Source organism: Danio rerio, chromosome 13 (genome assembly GCF_049306965.1).
Source record: "Danio rerio strain Tuebingen ecotype United States chromosome 13, GRCz12tu, whole genome shotgun sequence".
Lineage (NCBI taxonomy): Eukaryota > Metazoa > Chordata > Actinopteri > Cypriniformes > Danionidae > Danio > Danio rerio.
The window spans coordinates 19,807,490-19,821,976 of NC_133188.1; the positions used below are offsets into that span (position 1 = coordinate 19,807,490).

At 34.9% G+C, this 14,487-nt stretch overlaps 2 protein-coding genes across 27 annotated transcripts in view; both read right to left on the minus strand.

Annotated features, from left to right (window-relative positions):
- vdac2 (voltage-dependent anion channel 2) overlaps nt 1–14,487 on the minus strand; it is a 259,631-nt gene that overhangs the window by 107,749 nt on the left and 137,395 nt on the right. The window lies entirely within an intron of this gene.
- Nucleotides 1–14,487, minus strand: part of marchf8 (membrane-associated ring finger (C3HC4) 8) — a 259,237-nt gene that overhangs the window by 69,462 nt on the left and 175,288 nt on the right. For all 26 annotated transcript variants that reach the window (NM_001161435.2, XM_073919832.1, XM_073919833.1 and 23 more), the window contains one exon: nt 927–977. In NM_001161435.2, coding sequence (NP_001154907.1) covers nt 927–977 — 51 coding nt within the window. The remainder of the gene's footprint in view (nt 1–926; nt 978–14,487) is intronic.

The following is a 14,487-nucleotide window of genomic DNA, read 5'->3' on the forward strand; positions in this document are numbered from 1 at the left end:
TTTTGAGTTTTCACTCCAAGAGACTTTTTTGTAGGTTCTGGCATGTTTGATGTGTGTGCCAATTTTCGTTCGTTTATGTGAAACATAGCTCAAAGGGCACTCCGTTAAATGTGCATAGGTGATGCTGTAGAGCCATTTTGCCACACCCACACCCCACAAACGTACATTTTTTCATAAGAAGAAGAAGAAGAAGAAGAAGAAGAAGAAAATTCTAATAGGGCCTACTGCAGGTGCTTAGTCCTTAATTACAATGTTGACCATCCCTTACACATTAACCCACCCATAAACCTACCACAACCACCATACTTGTCCCTAAACTGGCCCTTATCCCACCACAAGGCCACCACAAGTGTTCTGCAATGCATTACGAAAACATTAGGTACATTGTATTTATATTTTGATTCAAGTACAAAATAGTCAAGGCCACTTGATATAAAGTGGGACAAAAAAAAAATCTCAAACCAAGCATAAAGTATATGGTGACAATGAGTACCTACAGCCATTCAGATCTAATCTCCACAGTCAAATAGAATGATTCAAGCCCACGGTAAATGGTTTTATTAAATATCAGACAGATAAACATGTCCTTTTAAAAGTGGATAGGAGAAATAATCGCCAGCAAAACACTACCTTGACCTGAAAAATAATAAAACCTTAGCAAAAACGTCTATACAAGCATTAAACAAGCTCTTGAGTTTATTTATTTATATTTTACTGTCTGCCTTGCTTTTTTATTTGCTACTAGGTCACAGAAAATGTCCTTCCAATCTCCTTTGCATCAGGCAGATAAATATATTTCTGTCTGAAGTGCGTTCCTCAAACAGAATAAAGTCAGAGAGAAAGGAAAGTGTTTGCAGACAGCAGGTTTAGACCTCCCGCAATGCTCACGTCTCGGTGGATGAGGAAAAGGAAATGGATTTTTATACCTTTGAAATGTTGCTGGACCTGCTTGCTGAATGACCAAGCGGCTTCTCATTCTGTGGAAGAGAGAAAAGAGAAAAGTCTGAGTACAACATAACATTTACAGTGATTCCCATGAAACTTAAAGTACATGTTTCCTCAAACTGACCGCTGAAGTGTTTTTAATAACTGACTCTATACGGATGAAATATCTACACAGAAATAGCATAACACAATTATTGTGATTCAAGGACACGGCTGTGTTAATTAATGGCCTTATATTTTCTCAGCCGGTTAATTCCACACTTAAGCACTGAGAAGAGATGTCTTTTTTCCTGCTGTATATTATTTATATTAATGTAAAAGAGCTGTTATATTAATGCAGCTTTTTTTCTTTGACAAACTCATTCGTTTACTGCTTTGCCTGCTATGAATGTAAATCAAATTAAAGCACTTTTGAATTGAAGACAGACTGATTAAACGATTGATATTTCACCAGTACAGGACACTTGTCCGATTAACAAATTATAATGTAGTTTCTAAACAGGTTTGTTAATGGATAGTAAGTTATTTGTTTTTCAAAGTAAGTTATGCATAGGTAAATCAATTCATTTTACATATTCTTGCTGTTCTTGAGATGTACTACTTTTAAATCCCCTTTTATTCTTTTTATATAGCAGAATGGCATGTTAAATTGATTTTATTAAAGTACACATATCAGGAACCATTTAAAAATGTACCCACTACGGAAAAAAATTCAAAGCAATACTTATGTCTTTTACAAATCAATGATGTCCATTCATTTGTTTATTTTCAGATACGTTTCATATTTTCTTGTTTCATGGTGTCAGGTAAAAATAGAACTTAAAAATAGAGATTCTTGTTCTACTTTAATTTAATCTAAACTGGAATCTGCATAATATAAGACACAAAGAAAGGCTGAATTGTCAGCAGCCCAATATTTCAATGTCACAAGATATTTCAGAAATGCGACTGTCTGATTTGCTCAAATATCAGGGTTTTTTTATTAGTAAAAAAAATATATTACTTCTACTTTTTGCTGTCAATGTCAAAAATTGTTGCCTAATACCTGTTCTAGGATACAAAACAGCATTTATATGAAATATTTTGCAAAAATTTAACTTTACTTTCATGTTTTGATGAATTTTAACCTTTGCACAAGAGTTTTAAATACTCCAGGTGACCCACTGTGTAAAATCCATTGTGTTCTAAAGTTCCCATGGGGACGCGTCAAGTTTATCTCGTGACCCACCAGCCCCAATGATCAATGTATATATCGTATTTTGTTTCTTTTTGCCCTTTTCTGTAAATATTGACAAGTGTTCTAATAATTTCTTGAAATTTCTGATACTGCGACTCTCAATTATGTGATCGAATATATATTTTGTCTTTTAAACAGCATAATAATAGTCATATTATTTGTTATACAACTAGTACCAGGTGCCACCATGTTCATTCTAGATGGGATGCAGCTGAGGATACTCAGTACATTTTTGTGGCAGTGTACACCCATAAAAAATATTTTCACATTACCATTAAGGTTGGGTTTAGTGTTGAGGTACAAGTAGGCACTAATAAAATACAATTAATGTGCAATTTAATAATTAATATAAATACTTTTTATTAACTTCTAAATGCAGCTGTATCCTTTCTAGCAATGACCCCAGGAAAGATTCGAGCTGCTGAATTTATGTTTATTCGTAATTTTCTTTCGAAATACATAAAGAAAAATTCTAGTCTCTGAAGACATCTTCATGTATTTTAAAAACCTCAAAATGGTATATTTTGTTTGTAGTTATGTGTATTTGAATATCTCAAACCTTAAGCTGTGCACCTCTTTGTGTATCTTAGCGCACGCCGTCAGATTTGAGTTTTAGCAGTTGATGACGTGTGCTCTGAATGTTCTAATCACACCGGTGTGATCATATGTTTCAGGCACCAGCCAAGGAGTGATTGTACATGTGAAAGGGTTAAGCATTCTTGTTGCTGATTAAGGACTTTACAAATTCTTCAAGAGGCATTTATGACCCTTTCAGGAGGAAAAGATGATTTATTATTTGTTATATGACAGGTAATGGGTGCCAACATGTTTAGTCTGTGCTGCAGGGGGAGGGTATGGTCTAGATGGGATACAGCTGAGGAAACTCACGTCAATTCTTGTGACAGTGTACAACATTAAATAATATTTTCACATTACCGTGAGGATTGGGATTATTGATGAGATAGGGGTAGACACTAATAAAGAATAATTAATACGTAATTAAATAAATAACATAAATACTTCTTGTTAACTTCCATCCGCAGCTGTATTCCTTCTAGCAACGATCGCATGAAGGTTTCAAGCCTTTAAAATGGTATCTTTTGTTTGTAGTTATGTGTATTTGAATATCTCAAAACTTAAGCTGTGCACCTCTTTCTGTACCTCAGCGCACGCCATCAGATTAGAATTTTGGCAGTTGATGACATGTGCTCTGAATGTTCCAATCACACCGGTGTGATTGTATGTTTCAGGCACCAGCCAAGGTGTGATCGTAAGCGTGAAAGAGTTAAGTAATCTTGTTGCTGATTAATTACTATACAATTTCTTTAAAGAGGCACATATGATCATTTAAGAGGGAAAAGATGATTTAAATAAAAAAGCTTTCCCTTAAAGGATCTTTAAAAACTCTAAACCTTGAAATTTTCTTAGATTTTTTTTTCTTCTTTTATAACCAAATATGACTCAGTTGTGGACTTGAAAGCTTCATTCACCTAACTAATGTAAATGCCTACAGCCTTGCATAAAAAACCCAACAGCGCAACATTCAGAATAACAACAAAAAAAGAGAACCATCATACACTAGTCTAGCATTTCCAGTCCTGTGTGAATTATAAGGCAGAAATTGTACTAATATCAGTGCATGGCACAGCAAAGCTGTGCAACAAAGAGCCCTTTGGCACAATGTGGCATGATTAGCGAGTGGGTGAGAGTGTGAGAGCTCATTGTTTTCTCTCTGAACTCATGTGCGGCAGCAGAAGGACATACTCTTCATCTTTAATCGTTCCTGTGCTTTTTTACTCCTGTCTCTGTTACTATGGAAATGCCGCGGAGGAGATCTGGTGCCAAATCCCTGCCGGTTACTGCCGTTCTGTTATTGACGAGAGTTTCAGCCACGCTACAAATAACAACAGTTCATCCAAAGTCATCTTTTGTTTCACATGAAGGGATGATGCTCATTTTCACACAAAGTCCATAGGTCAAAATGATTCAAATCACAGGATTAGCTGGTGCTGTAGAATAAAGGTATTTACTAAAATCTACTGTATTTGTTGCAATCCTTGTTTGGAGTTTTTCCCTAATTACTAAAACTTGTTAGGGAAAACTAAAATAAAGTAAATACATAATTCTAAATAGTTGATAAGTAGATTCCAAATTACAAATATTGAAACTGCAAATCATGCTAATAGCTAATCATGCTTTTTAGTAGATATACTAGTTTTTATTAGTTTCTACATTGTGAAATTGCTTAGTTTTAGTTTAGTTTTTATTAGTTTTAGTTTTTTTTACATTAAAATATTTATTAGGTGCAAAATACAAAATCATCTGAACATTGTATAATAACTCAACCAACAATATATTTTTAAAACCTGTATTCAGAGGACACAAACACTAGCATCTACCTATCCTCAAATTCAAATACAACAGCCCACAAGATAGCAGGTCTAAGTACTGTTCAATATGTTTGCAAGGATCTTTTGTGACAATCCTCCCCTGTTAGGGCTTAACATACCAAAAATAAGTAGTCAGCAATTATAATGTCAGTCAGTTAAATCACCATGATCTGAAAAGTTTCTTAAAAGTAACGTTTTGCAACCCAACTGAAGCATGATTCACTTATTTAATTACCATTACCACTTTCTGTTGTGAAAAAAATGTACATTTCACCAGATCCTCTTATTTAAGCCCTTGGTTTACCTGCACTGCAGTAGTTCAAGTTTAGTTCAGTCACAACAGGCTGTCATGTACTGTTTGTGTTCAGTTCACTGAATCACACGTGCATTATTAGGAGTTCACTCGTTCTCAAATCCGATCTCAGTGTACTGTTCTATTAACCGAATAACTCAGGAAATTGGTTTATTTCGAGTCAGAGTCAGAGGTGCTCTAAGGTGCTGTTCGGCTCAAACACCTGGCGTAAAACTGGCATGGCGAAGTAAATAGATTTACTTTTAAAAGGATTATGTATTAAATGCATTTACGAATAGGAAAACGAAGGATGTTTTCGCTTTAATTTTAGTTAGTTTCAGTTAGTTTTGTAATTACACAATAGTTTCAGTTAGTTCTAGTTTTTTTTTTAGTTCAGTTAAATGTAAATACTTTTTCAATTCTAGTTTTCGTTTTTCCGTTTGTTTGCTTTAACTATAATAACCTTGGTTGAAAGAAACTCCCAGAAAGAACTCGAAAAAGTAACAAAAATATTTTCATTCATCAGGTACCGATGAAAATATACTATAGTCATTTATAGCAAATATTTAATCAAATAAAAAAGCTTTTTTAACCATACTGATACATGCAATAGAGATAATATGGCTGCGCTATCAGCCAAAACATGGCTAGAACTGGTTTATATGTATAGGCGATATGTACTGCATTGCCAAAAATTATTGAGGTCATGTCCATGTGTTGTGCGATAAGTTAATATATTGATTATTGTAATAGGCCTAGTTATTTATATTTTAGAATATGCTTTAAGCTATGGCCAATATTGTCAAAATAAAATAATAAAAAACAGGAAGAAAAACAGCTAGATAATTATGTACAGCAAAAACAAAATGTCAAATATAAATACAGCAGTAGACTCAAAAGGCTAACAATACTATGGTATAATTGCCTTAACAGTGAACCATTTATGTTATATGAGAAAACAAGTAGAAGTCAGGTCAAAGTTCTCCAGAGAGACAGAAAGTTAACTGTAAAATGTTATCTCTCTCTCTCAGCAGACTCAACTGTGTTAGTCTCTTATCTCTCTGTGTGACACATCAGGGCTGGCAAAGCTCACACTAGACAACCTGGTCTTGCCTAAATTATATCACTCTTAAAACACCCTCCGCATTACTCACTACAGTAATCAGTAACATGATTTGCTACAGTAATAGGTATTGTCTTATTTACAAGCACAACAGGTCATCTAAAATGTCCTCTTATCAAAAACGGATTTAAACATGTCTATGAGAAATTTAATGGGTAGATGATTTGATGTTTTAATCACAGATTGAATAAATCAATTAAATCTAAAGAAAATAAAACCACTCTCTTCAAACTGTGAAAAAACTGCTGGACGTGAAGCTGATTTTAAAAGCAGAACTTGACGTTGGTGAAGGTTGAGAAGTAACAATGTTGGTGCCGTTGACGTCAAACCTCAGGAAGTGCATTCTAACATGAACATATTTGATTTGAGAGCTTTCAACGAATAACACCCATTACAGTCAGTGTTACACAACATTTGGCTTCAGAAAAAAACACCCACAAATGTAATGGACCACTTTTATGATGCTTTTATAATGCTTTTTGTGTTAGCTTGACGTCTAGCAGTACCATTCAACGCAGAAAACCTGCTGTAGGCAACACGTATTATATATACACTGTATAAAATGTTGGTTTGCACAAAATCAATTTGTGCTGAGACAACATGAAGGAATTAATTTAACTTATTAGTTTTTACAAATTTTAACAAGATTGAACATAAAACAAATAAGTTGTGCCCCCAAAAAAGTCAAGAATTGTGTTGTTTCAACTCATTTATTAATAAATAAGTAGCTTAAAAACAGCAAACGTCATTGTTTTGAGTGTACACTGTAAAAAAAAAAACAAAAAAAACTATTGGCTTTCAGACAATTGATTTGTGTTGGGACAACATGAAGAAATCAAGTTAACTTATTAGTTTCTGCAAATTTTAAGTTGATTGAACGTAAAACTATTTTGTTGTGCCCCCCCAAAAAGTAAAGAATTGAATTTTCACCTATTTATTGATAAATAAGTAGCTTAAACAAACAACACACGTCATTGTTTTGAGTAGACACTGTATAAAATGTTTGGTTCCACTAAATCAATTTGGGTTGGGATGACATCAAGTGCTCAAGTTAACCTTATTTATTAATAAATAAGTAGCTTGAACAAACAGCAAATGTCATTGTTGGGTTCCACACAATCAATTTGTGTAGGGACAACATAAAGGAATTAAGGTAAATATCAGTTTTAATAATTTTTAAGTGAATTGAACAAAACAATTTAGTTGGCCCAAAGAAGTCAAGAATGATGTTGTTTCACCTCAATTATTAATAAATAAGTAACTTGATCAAACAGCAAACATCATTGTTTTGAGTGTACACTCTAAAATATTGGGTTCCATCAAATCAATTTGTCTTGGGACAACATGAGGGGATCAATCTTAATAGTTTTTACAAATTAAGTAGATTGAACATAAAACAATTAAGTTGTGCTAAAAAAAGAAAAGAATTGTGTTTTCTTATTTAATATTTTATATATATATTTAATAATAATATTTATTTATTAATAAGTAGCTTGAACAAATAGCAAATGTCATTGTTATGCGTGTACACTAAAATTTGCTATTCCTCACAATTGAGACAACATAAAAGTTAAATTATTAGTTTTAGCAAATTTGTAAGTAGCTTAAATATAAAACAATTAAAATGTCTCAAACATACACTTAAAAATTGTGTTGTTTCAGTTCATTTTAAATAAGCAGTTTTTGAGTGTAGTGGAGATAATCAAAATATGTCACTGCTTAGGCCTATTTGAAGTAGGGCTGAACAATATTTTTATTTAAGCATCAAAATCACAATGTGCGTATCCGCAATACATGACAGGATTTAAAAGATTTATTAAACAATAAAAAAGATATTATTATTATTATATTTAAATCATTTTTATAATGTTTACGATGTTATTTTAATTCAATTTCTGTACCTGAATACTGCAAGACTGTCCAAAAAACATGAAGCATTGTTTATTTGACTTCTATTTTTGCTCTGTATAATAATTTATGCAAATGCCCTGGTGACTAGATAAAAACAGATTTGATCATCCCAATCTATACTTAACTTAATTGGTTTATGTTCCATCCTCTTAAATTTGTAAAACTTTAACTTAATTGATTTGTGTTGGGATAACATGAAGTAATCACGTGGTACCCAGCATTATTTTTTACAGTATGTGGTACACTGAATATTTGCAGATATCTGTATTATTCTGTTATTATTAAGTCAGTGACAACACAGTTTGCCTTGCATGAAGGATTTGCATTTGTGAAAAGGCTAGAAATAAGAAACGGCAAGTCATTATCAGCTTTTCAGAGCCCACTGGAGAGAAACGAGAGCCCTCCAAACACACCCAAGAAGAAGCACATTCTCCAGCTGCTCTGAACACTTCCACAAACAGATATACAAGGCAGGGTCTCTACATGCACTAATATTTGATTACAAATCAGACTTGATAAATATTTTTTTCTAAATAACAAAAAAAATGTCATTAATAAATAAATTAGAGGCCATAAACACGTTTGATGTCATAGAACACATTTTTACCTACAATTTTTCCCAATCTGTTGGTTAAAAAAAAAAGCACACAAAAAACACTGTTTGCACGATTAGATTAATATCATCGCATCCAAATACTTTCTAAATAATATTATAAATTAATAAAATTATACACTGTTGTTTATTGTTTTTAGAAAATATCAAATTTTTTTTCAGATGGGCCTTTGTAAAATTAAAAGTTCAAAATAGCTTAAAACGGTTTAATTCATTTAAATTATACTGTATATTCCTAAATCATTATAGCTTTTGTTTGTTTTATATTGGTTTATTGAATTTTATTATTATATTTGATATTGGCGACGTAGTGGGGCATTAGGTAGTGCTGTTGCCTCACAGCAAGAAGGTCGCTGGGTCACTGGTTCGAACCTCAGCTCAGATGGCGTTTCTGTGAGGAGTTTGCATGTTCTCCCTGTGTTCACGTGGGTTTCCTCCTTCCTCCCCCACAATCCAAAGACATGTGGTACAGGTGAATTGGGTAGGCTAAATTGTCTGTAGTGTATGAGTGTGTGTGTGTGTGTGTGTGTGTGTGTGTGTGTGTGTGTGTGTGTGTGTTTCCCGGAGATGGGTTGCAGCTGGAAGGGCATAAAAAAGGGTGTAAAGAATGTGCTGGATAAGTTGGCGGTTCATTCCGCTGTGGTGACCCCGAATTAATAAAGGGACTAAAGCCTGATTTATACTTCTGCGTCTGGTGACCGGCGTAACCCACGGCGCAGGCAACGCGCGTGGCTGTGCATTTATACTTCTGTGCGCTGTCTCTGTCGGTCTGCATTAACACTTCCGAAACGCTAGTTGGCAGTGAGGTTTAAATGTTCCTCTGTGTCGAGTTTCTTCGCTACTTTTTTGCATTTCCTGAACACTTCCGGGATGTACAAGTGGCTCAAACTCGCTCATTTTGAGGCAGGAACCGGCAGACGTGCAACAACTTTAACTATGAGGTAAACACAAAACAAAACTTTCCATCCGGAGCTCCTTCACGGGACTCCACACTTGTAAACAATCACTCGCGCGGCTCTCGGTCCCGCCCAGACTCGTCAGCGCTACCAAGCCGACCAATCACAGAGCTTACGCTACGCGTCGTTGCGACGTGTAGTTACATTTTTTGAGAGGTGCACGTCAGTGACGGCGATGGCCACGGCGAAGGGCTATGCGTCAGCGCCATAGCATATGCCGGTGTTTGACGCAGAAGTATAAATCAGGCTTAAGCCGACAAGAAAATGAATGAATGATTCTTCGATATTTGTATGTCTTTAAATGATTTTACCATAGCTTAGGCTACTTTATCTAGATCTATGAAATTGTGTTGAGCCCTCTAAAGTGGACATGCAATTTGTAAAGTTTTATATCTTTCTGTTGTATTCATATTTGAATACAAATATGTATTAATTATCTACAAAACAAAGAAAGAAAGAAACTCAGCCGTCCAAGGCATCGATGTAGCTGAATCAAGCGTGGCCACATCTGTAGGCTATTTCTGTCCGTTTGCACGCCATCCCTTTGTGCCCCCGGGGCATGCATAGTCACAAACTGCGATCATACCTAAAAAACAAGTTCTTACTCTTTTATAGCGGCAGCAGTACAAGGCACGGTGGTAATCAGTGTATTAAAATGTCACCTACTGTAGGTAACCATGTGCCATTGGAAAAAAGTTTGTTTCAACCCGGCTACCAAGGTAAGTATATTTCAAACCGGTGGAAAGCACTGTATTGTATTATTATATTGCACTGTTGTGTCAAACACAGTTGTGGTTTATTTATAAAATGTTTGTTTAAAATCTATTCCAACATTATCAATGTTTTACTCCCACTTCAGATCAATTCAATGCACTATTACTAACGTATCTTACTAAACCCAAAACTTTGAGTGTTAATGTACAGCAAATTCAACACTTAGCTTGTTGAAACCAAATCCAGCAGCCCTGACAATCTAAAGTCATTAGCGGTTCCCCCACAGGCTTTCATAACAGAGACTGAAAATGGGTCACAATTGGTAAATGGGCACTGCAAACTGGTTCTCACAGCGGTGTTCAGATTGTCCTAAGCAACACAATCTAGTGGGCAAATCATGAACAAACACACTCTAGATGGTCTCATCATGCTTGGCACCATCCATTCTGCATGGATCAACAAATTAACACTGTTGTGTCCTGCTTTTGGTGCTTCACGATTCACAACACAACAAGGCAGCGCTTTAAAATGACTTTAAAATGCTCATACTATGCACTTTTTAGAAGTCTCAGGTGTCCCAAGAAGATGTCTGTGAAGTTTCAGCTCAAATTAGCTTATTGACTTTATTACATCATGATGTAAACATCCCTTTTTGGTTGGAAAGCATAAAATCATGTGCTTCTTTAAATAGAAGTGAGTGACAGAAAAGAACAGTGCCTCAGTAACTTATTACAATAATAAAAAATAAAACATTAACCCTTACACAAGCACGCGCACACACACATGCACGCACACACACACACACACACACACACACACACACACACACACACACACACACACACACACACACACACACACACACACACACACTAAATTCATCATTCACATACCCTCACCTTTATGTACATTTTTAGAATTAATCAATGCTAAATGTACTATATTGTTTATGTTTGTTATGTATGATTACACTCTTCCATGTACTATGCATATTCTATATATAAATATTAATAAATGCTAATATTTTTTAAGTTTATACATGTATGTGTGTGTTGCATATATTATGTAATGTATTATGTAAATATAAGCTTTTATTATGTACGAGATTAATCATTATGGTTAATGGTTAAACAGCACTTATGAAATCATGCTATACTTACACAACCAAACTGCAAAGAGAATTATCCTTGTGAACTGTTTATTACTGTTACAAATTGACTACCCTTTCGTTATGTTTGTGACTGTTTTTGCCATTCCACTGCAACAATATTTTTTGATTGCAAAGCCATGACCACAAACCACATATATAACAAAAGGGTAGTAAAGAGTATATATTTTTTAACTGTTTTATATAAGTTTTTAAAGCATTTTCCCAAAATTTGCCGTCACCCTAGAACTATAAGTTTCTATCTGAAATTTTTGTCAAAATTGAGTTATTGACGTATTCTTTTTAAATGACAACTTCTTTACATTATGGGATGTTTTTTATAAGTTGTTTACATTAAGACTTTTTATTTAAAAAACAAATGTTACACACATACTGTTTATTATAAGGAATACAAAAACTTTGAAGCTCAATATCTCAAAATCATTCACAACACAGATAGAACCTTATAATTCCAAGGTAACAATGTATCAAAATATAAGATTTGTCACCAAAAATCATTCCATTTTCTAAAACACAGAGAACATTGTGGTCAAATTAGGACTCTAAGGACTCCATTTTAACAATCTAAATGCAAAGTCTAAAGCGCATGGCATCCGAATAAACTTTTGCTATTTTAAAGATGGAAAAATATGCTTTGTGCTGTGGCGCATGGTCTAACAGGGTTATGCTTGTTCTTTTAATGATTTATGGGTGCGTTTTGAGCATAGCGTCCATTAAACCAATCAGAGTCTCATCTCCCATTCATTTTAAGAGTTAGTTGCGTTGTGCCATGGCGCATTTGCTATTTACATGGTGGAACTTGAACGTGTAAAAACTGAATGATTCACTAGCAAGAAAACAGTTAAACAGATGATCTGCAGCGTGAGGATAAACATTGAGCCTCCTCCATTCGGCCTCTTTACTCTTTGACTTTCCAGGATAAGGAAACTCTGTTGTACGCACTCCACTGAAGACAACCATTAGCCTACATATTTAATTTGGTTTGTTATGCGCAAAGATTTGTTTCAAAAGTATTTCTAAATTCAGTTCTAATTTCCAGCAAACGAATAAATAAAATAATTAATAATATTAAAATATTAATAATAAATATTAAATAATAAAAAATATTAATTATTAAAATATTAATAATAAAATAAACACAAATTAGCATTTAATAAACACTGCTTATAATAATAACATTATACAAATGCTAATTGTAATGAATAAACTGGAAAAAAAAAACACCCCAGCATCAAGGCATGGAGGCAGGGTTTTTTATACTTATGTACAAAATAATATTTGTAACATTTTAATTCTATAATTTGATTAATTTGTAAAGATATTTGTGTATTGCTGTACATCCTCTGTGTATTAAGCAATGTTTAAGCATTTGCACCTGAATAGGCGCATAACTAACATGCTCTGCACTGGACTTAAGACCAGCTTTCAGTTGGTGAGTGTTCCTAAAATAGCAACAGCTACAATGCGTCTTAACACACCTCCTCTTTAGACCAGAATGCCCATGAGACCACATAGTGGAGCGAATGGATTTGGTATTTAAACAATGTGGCACAAAACGTGAAAATTAGGGTTGCACTGGTCTGTAAATAGCCAGAAATCGCGCCAAACACAGCTTGCACCTAATTGTACTATATATATATATATATATATATATATATATATATATATATATATATATATATATATATATATATATAGCGCCGGGTGTTGTAAGATAAGGCCCTAAATCTTCTCAGAATGGATTAAATCACAAACAGCACACATGGGTTAAATTCAGAACATTGTAATGTGTGTAATGTGATATGTATGTTCTTAAAAGAAAATTATAGTTTGAGAAAGTTCAGCAACAGGTTACTGATGCATAACGTCAAGTAACTTGAAAGTAGACTTTTTATTCTTAATCAAACAGCAACGCTACACTAAAGTCAGTCAGGAATAAAACTAAATAGAGGATGCCCTTATAAATGATTTAAAAATAGCCTATGGTGTGCTTGAAACACATCAACAGAAGCCATAGCCGTACATGTAATGTTTACAAGTGCTTCAGGTGCGCGGCTGTGTAAATGGCAACAGCAGAAATGAAGTGCTAATACGTTGTTGTTATGGATCTGCAGGCTTGATCAAGTGTGTGGGCAGATCCAGAATAATGAGCCAGACTGCAAGGTTGCCATGAGTGCACAGCTAATATAATGAGATGACAAACGCATGCCTGGTGCTTGAATGTAATATGACAGGGACGATTAGAGGAGAAAAAGCACACAGTGAAGTTTGAGGCATATACAATCACTCAGAGCACGCTCAAATAATGCACCCAATCCATCCCAATGAGCCGATGTTAACATAAACCTCAGATAACACTGTCAGGCTTCTAAAGGAGAGTGCTGGGCAGAATCGGAGAAGATGACAGCAGTCTCTGTGGCTTCTGTCTGCTCTTATCGGGCTCCTGAATAAATGTTTCCTCTTCCTTCTCTCAGACTACACGGAATTAGTTCAGGTTGGCATCTTCAGTCCAACTTAAGTCTCGCCTTTGTGTCATTTGAGCCACAGAAACTTGAGGAAACGATGTTCATCTCATTGTCGTGTGTAAGATTTTTAGTTTTTAACATGCAAATGAAGGAAATAGGGCGAAGCAGTGGCGCAGTAGGTAGTGCTGTCGCCTCACAGCAAGAAGGTCGCTGGTTCGAGCTTCGGCTCAGTTGGCGTTTCTGAGTGGATTTTGCATGTTCTCCCTGCGTTTGCGTGGCTTTCCTCCGGGTGCTCCGGTTTCCCCCACAGTCCAAAGACATGCGGCACAGGTGAATTGGGTAGGCTAAGTTGTCCGTAGTGTATGAGAGTGTGTGTGTGTGTATGTGTGTGTGGATGTTTACCAGAGATAGGTTGCGGCTGGAAGAGCATCCGCTGCGTAAAAACTTGCTGGATAAGTTGGCGGTTCATTCCGCTGTGGCGACCCCGAATAGATAAAGGGACTAAGCCGACAAGAAAATGAATGAATGAATGGGGGACATTTACTTCAATAATCTTGTCATGTTGGGCTACACACTTCTGTTCACTTCATCAACTTTTGATTTTCCTAATATTGGGAGCACAACTACACTGTAAATACAAATTTGTTAAATGTCATCTATTTTACCCCTTTTT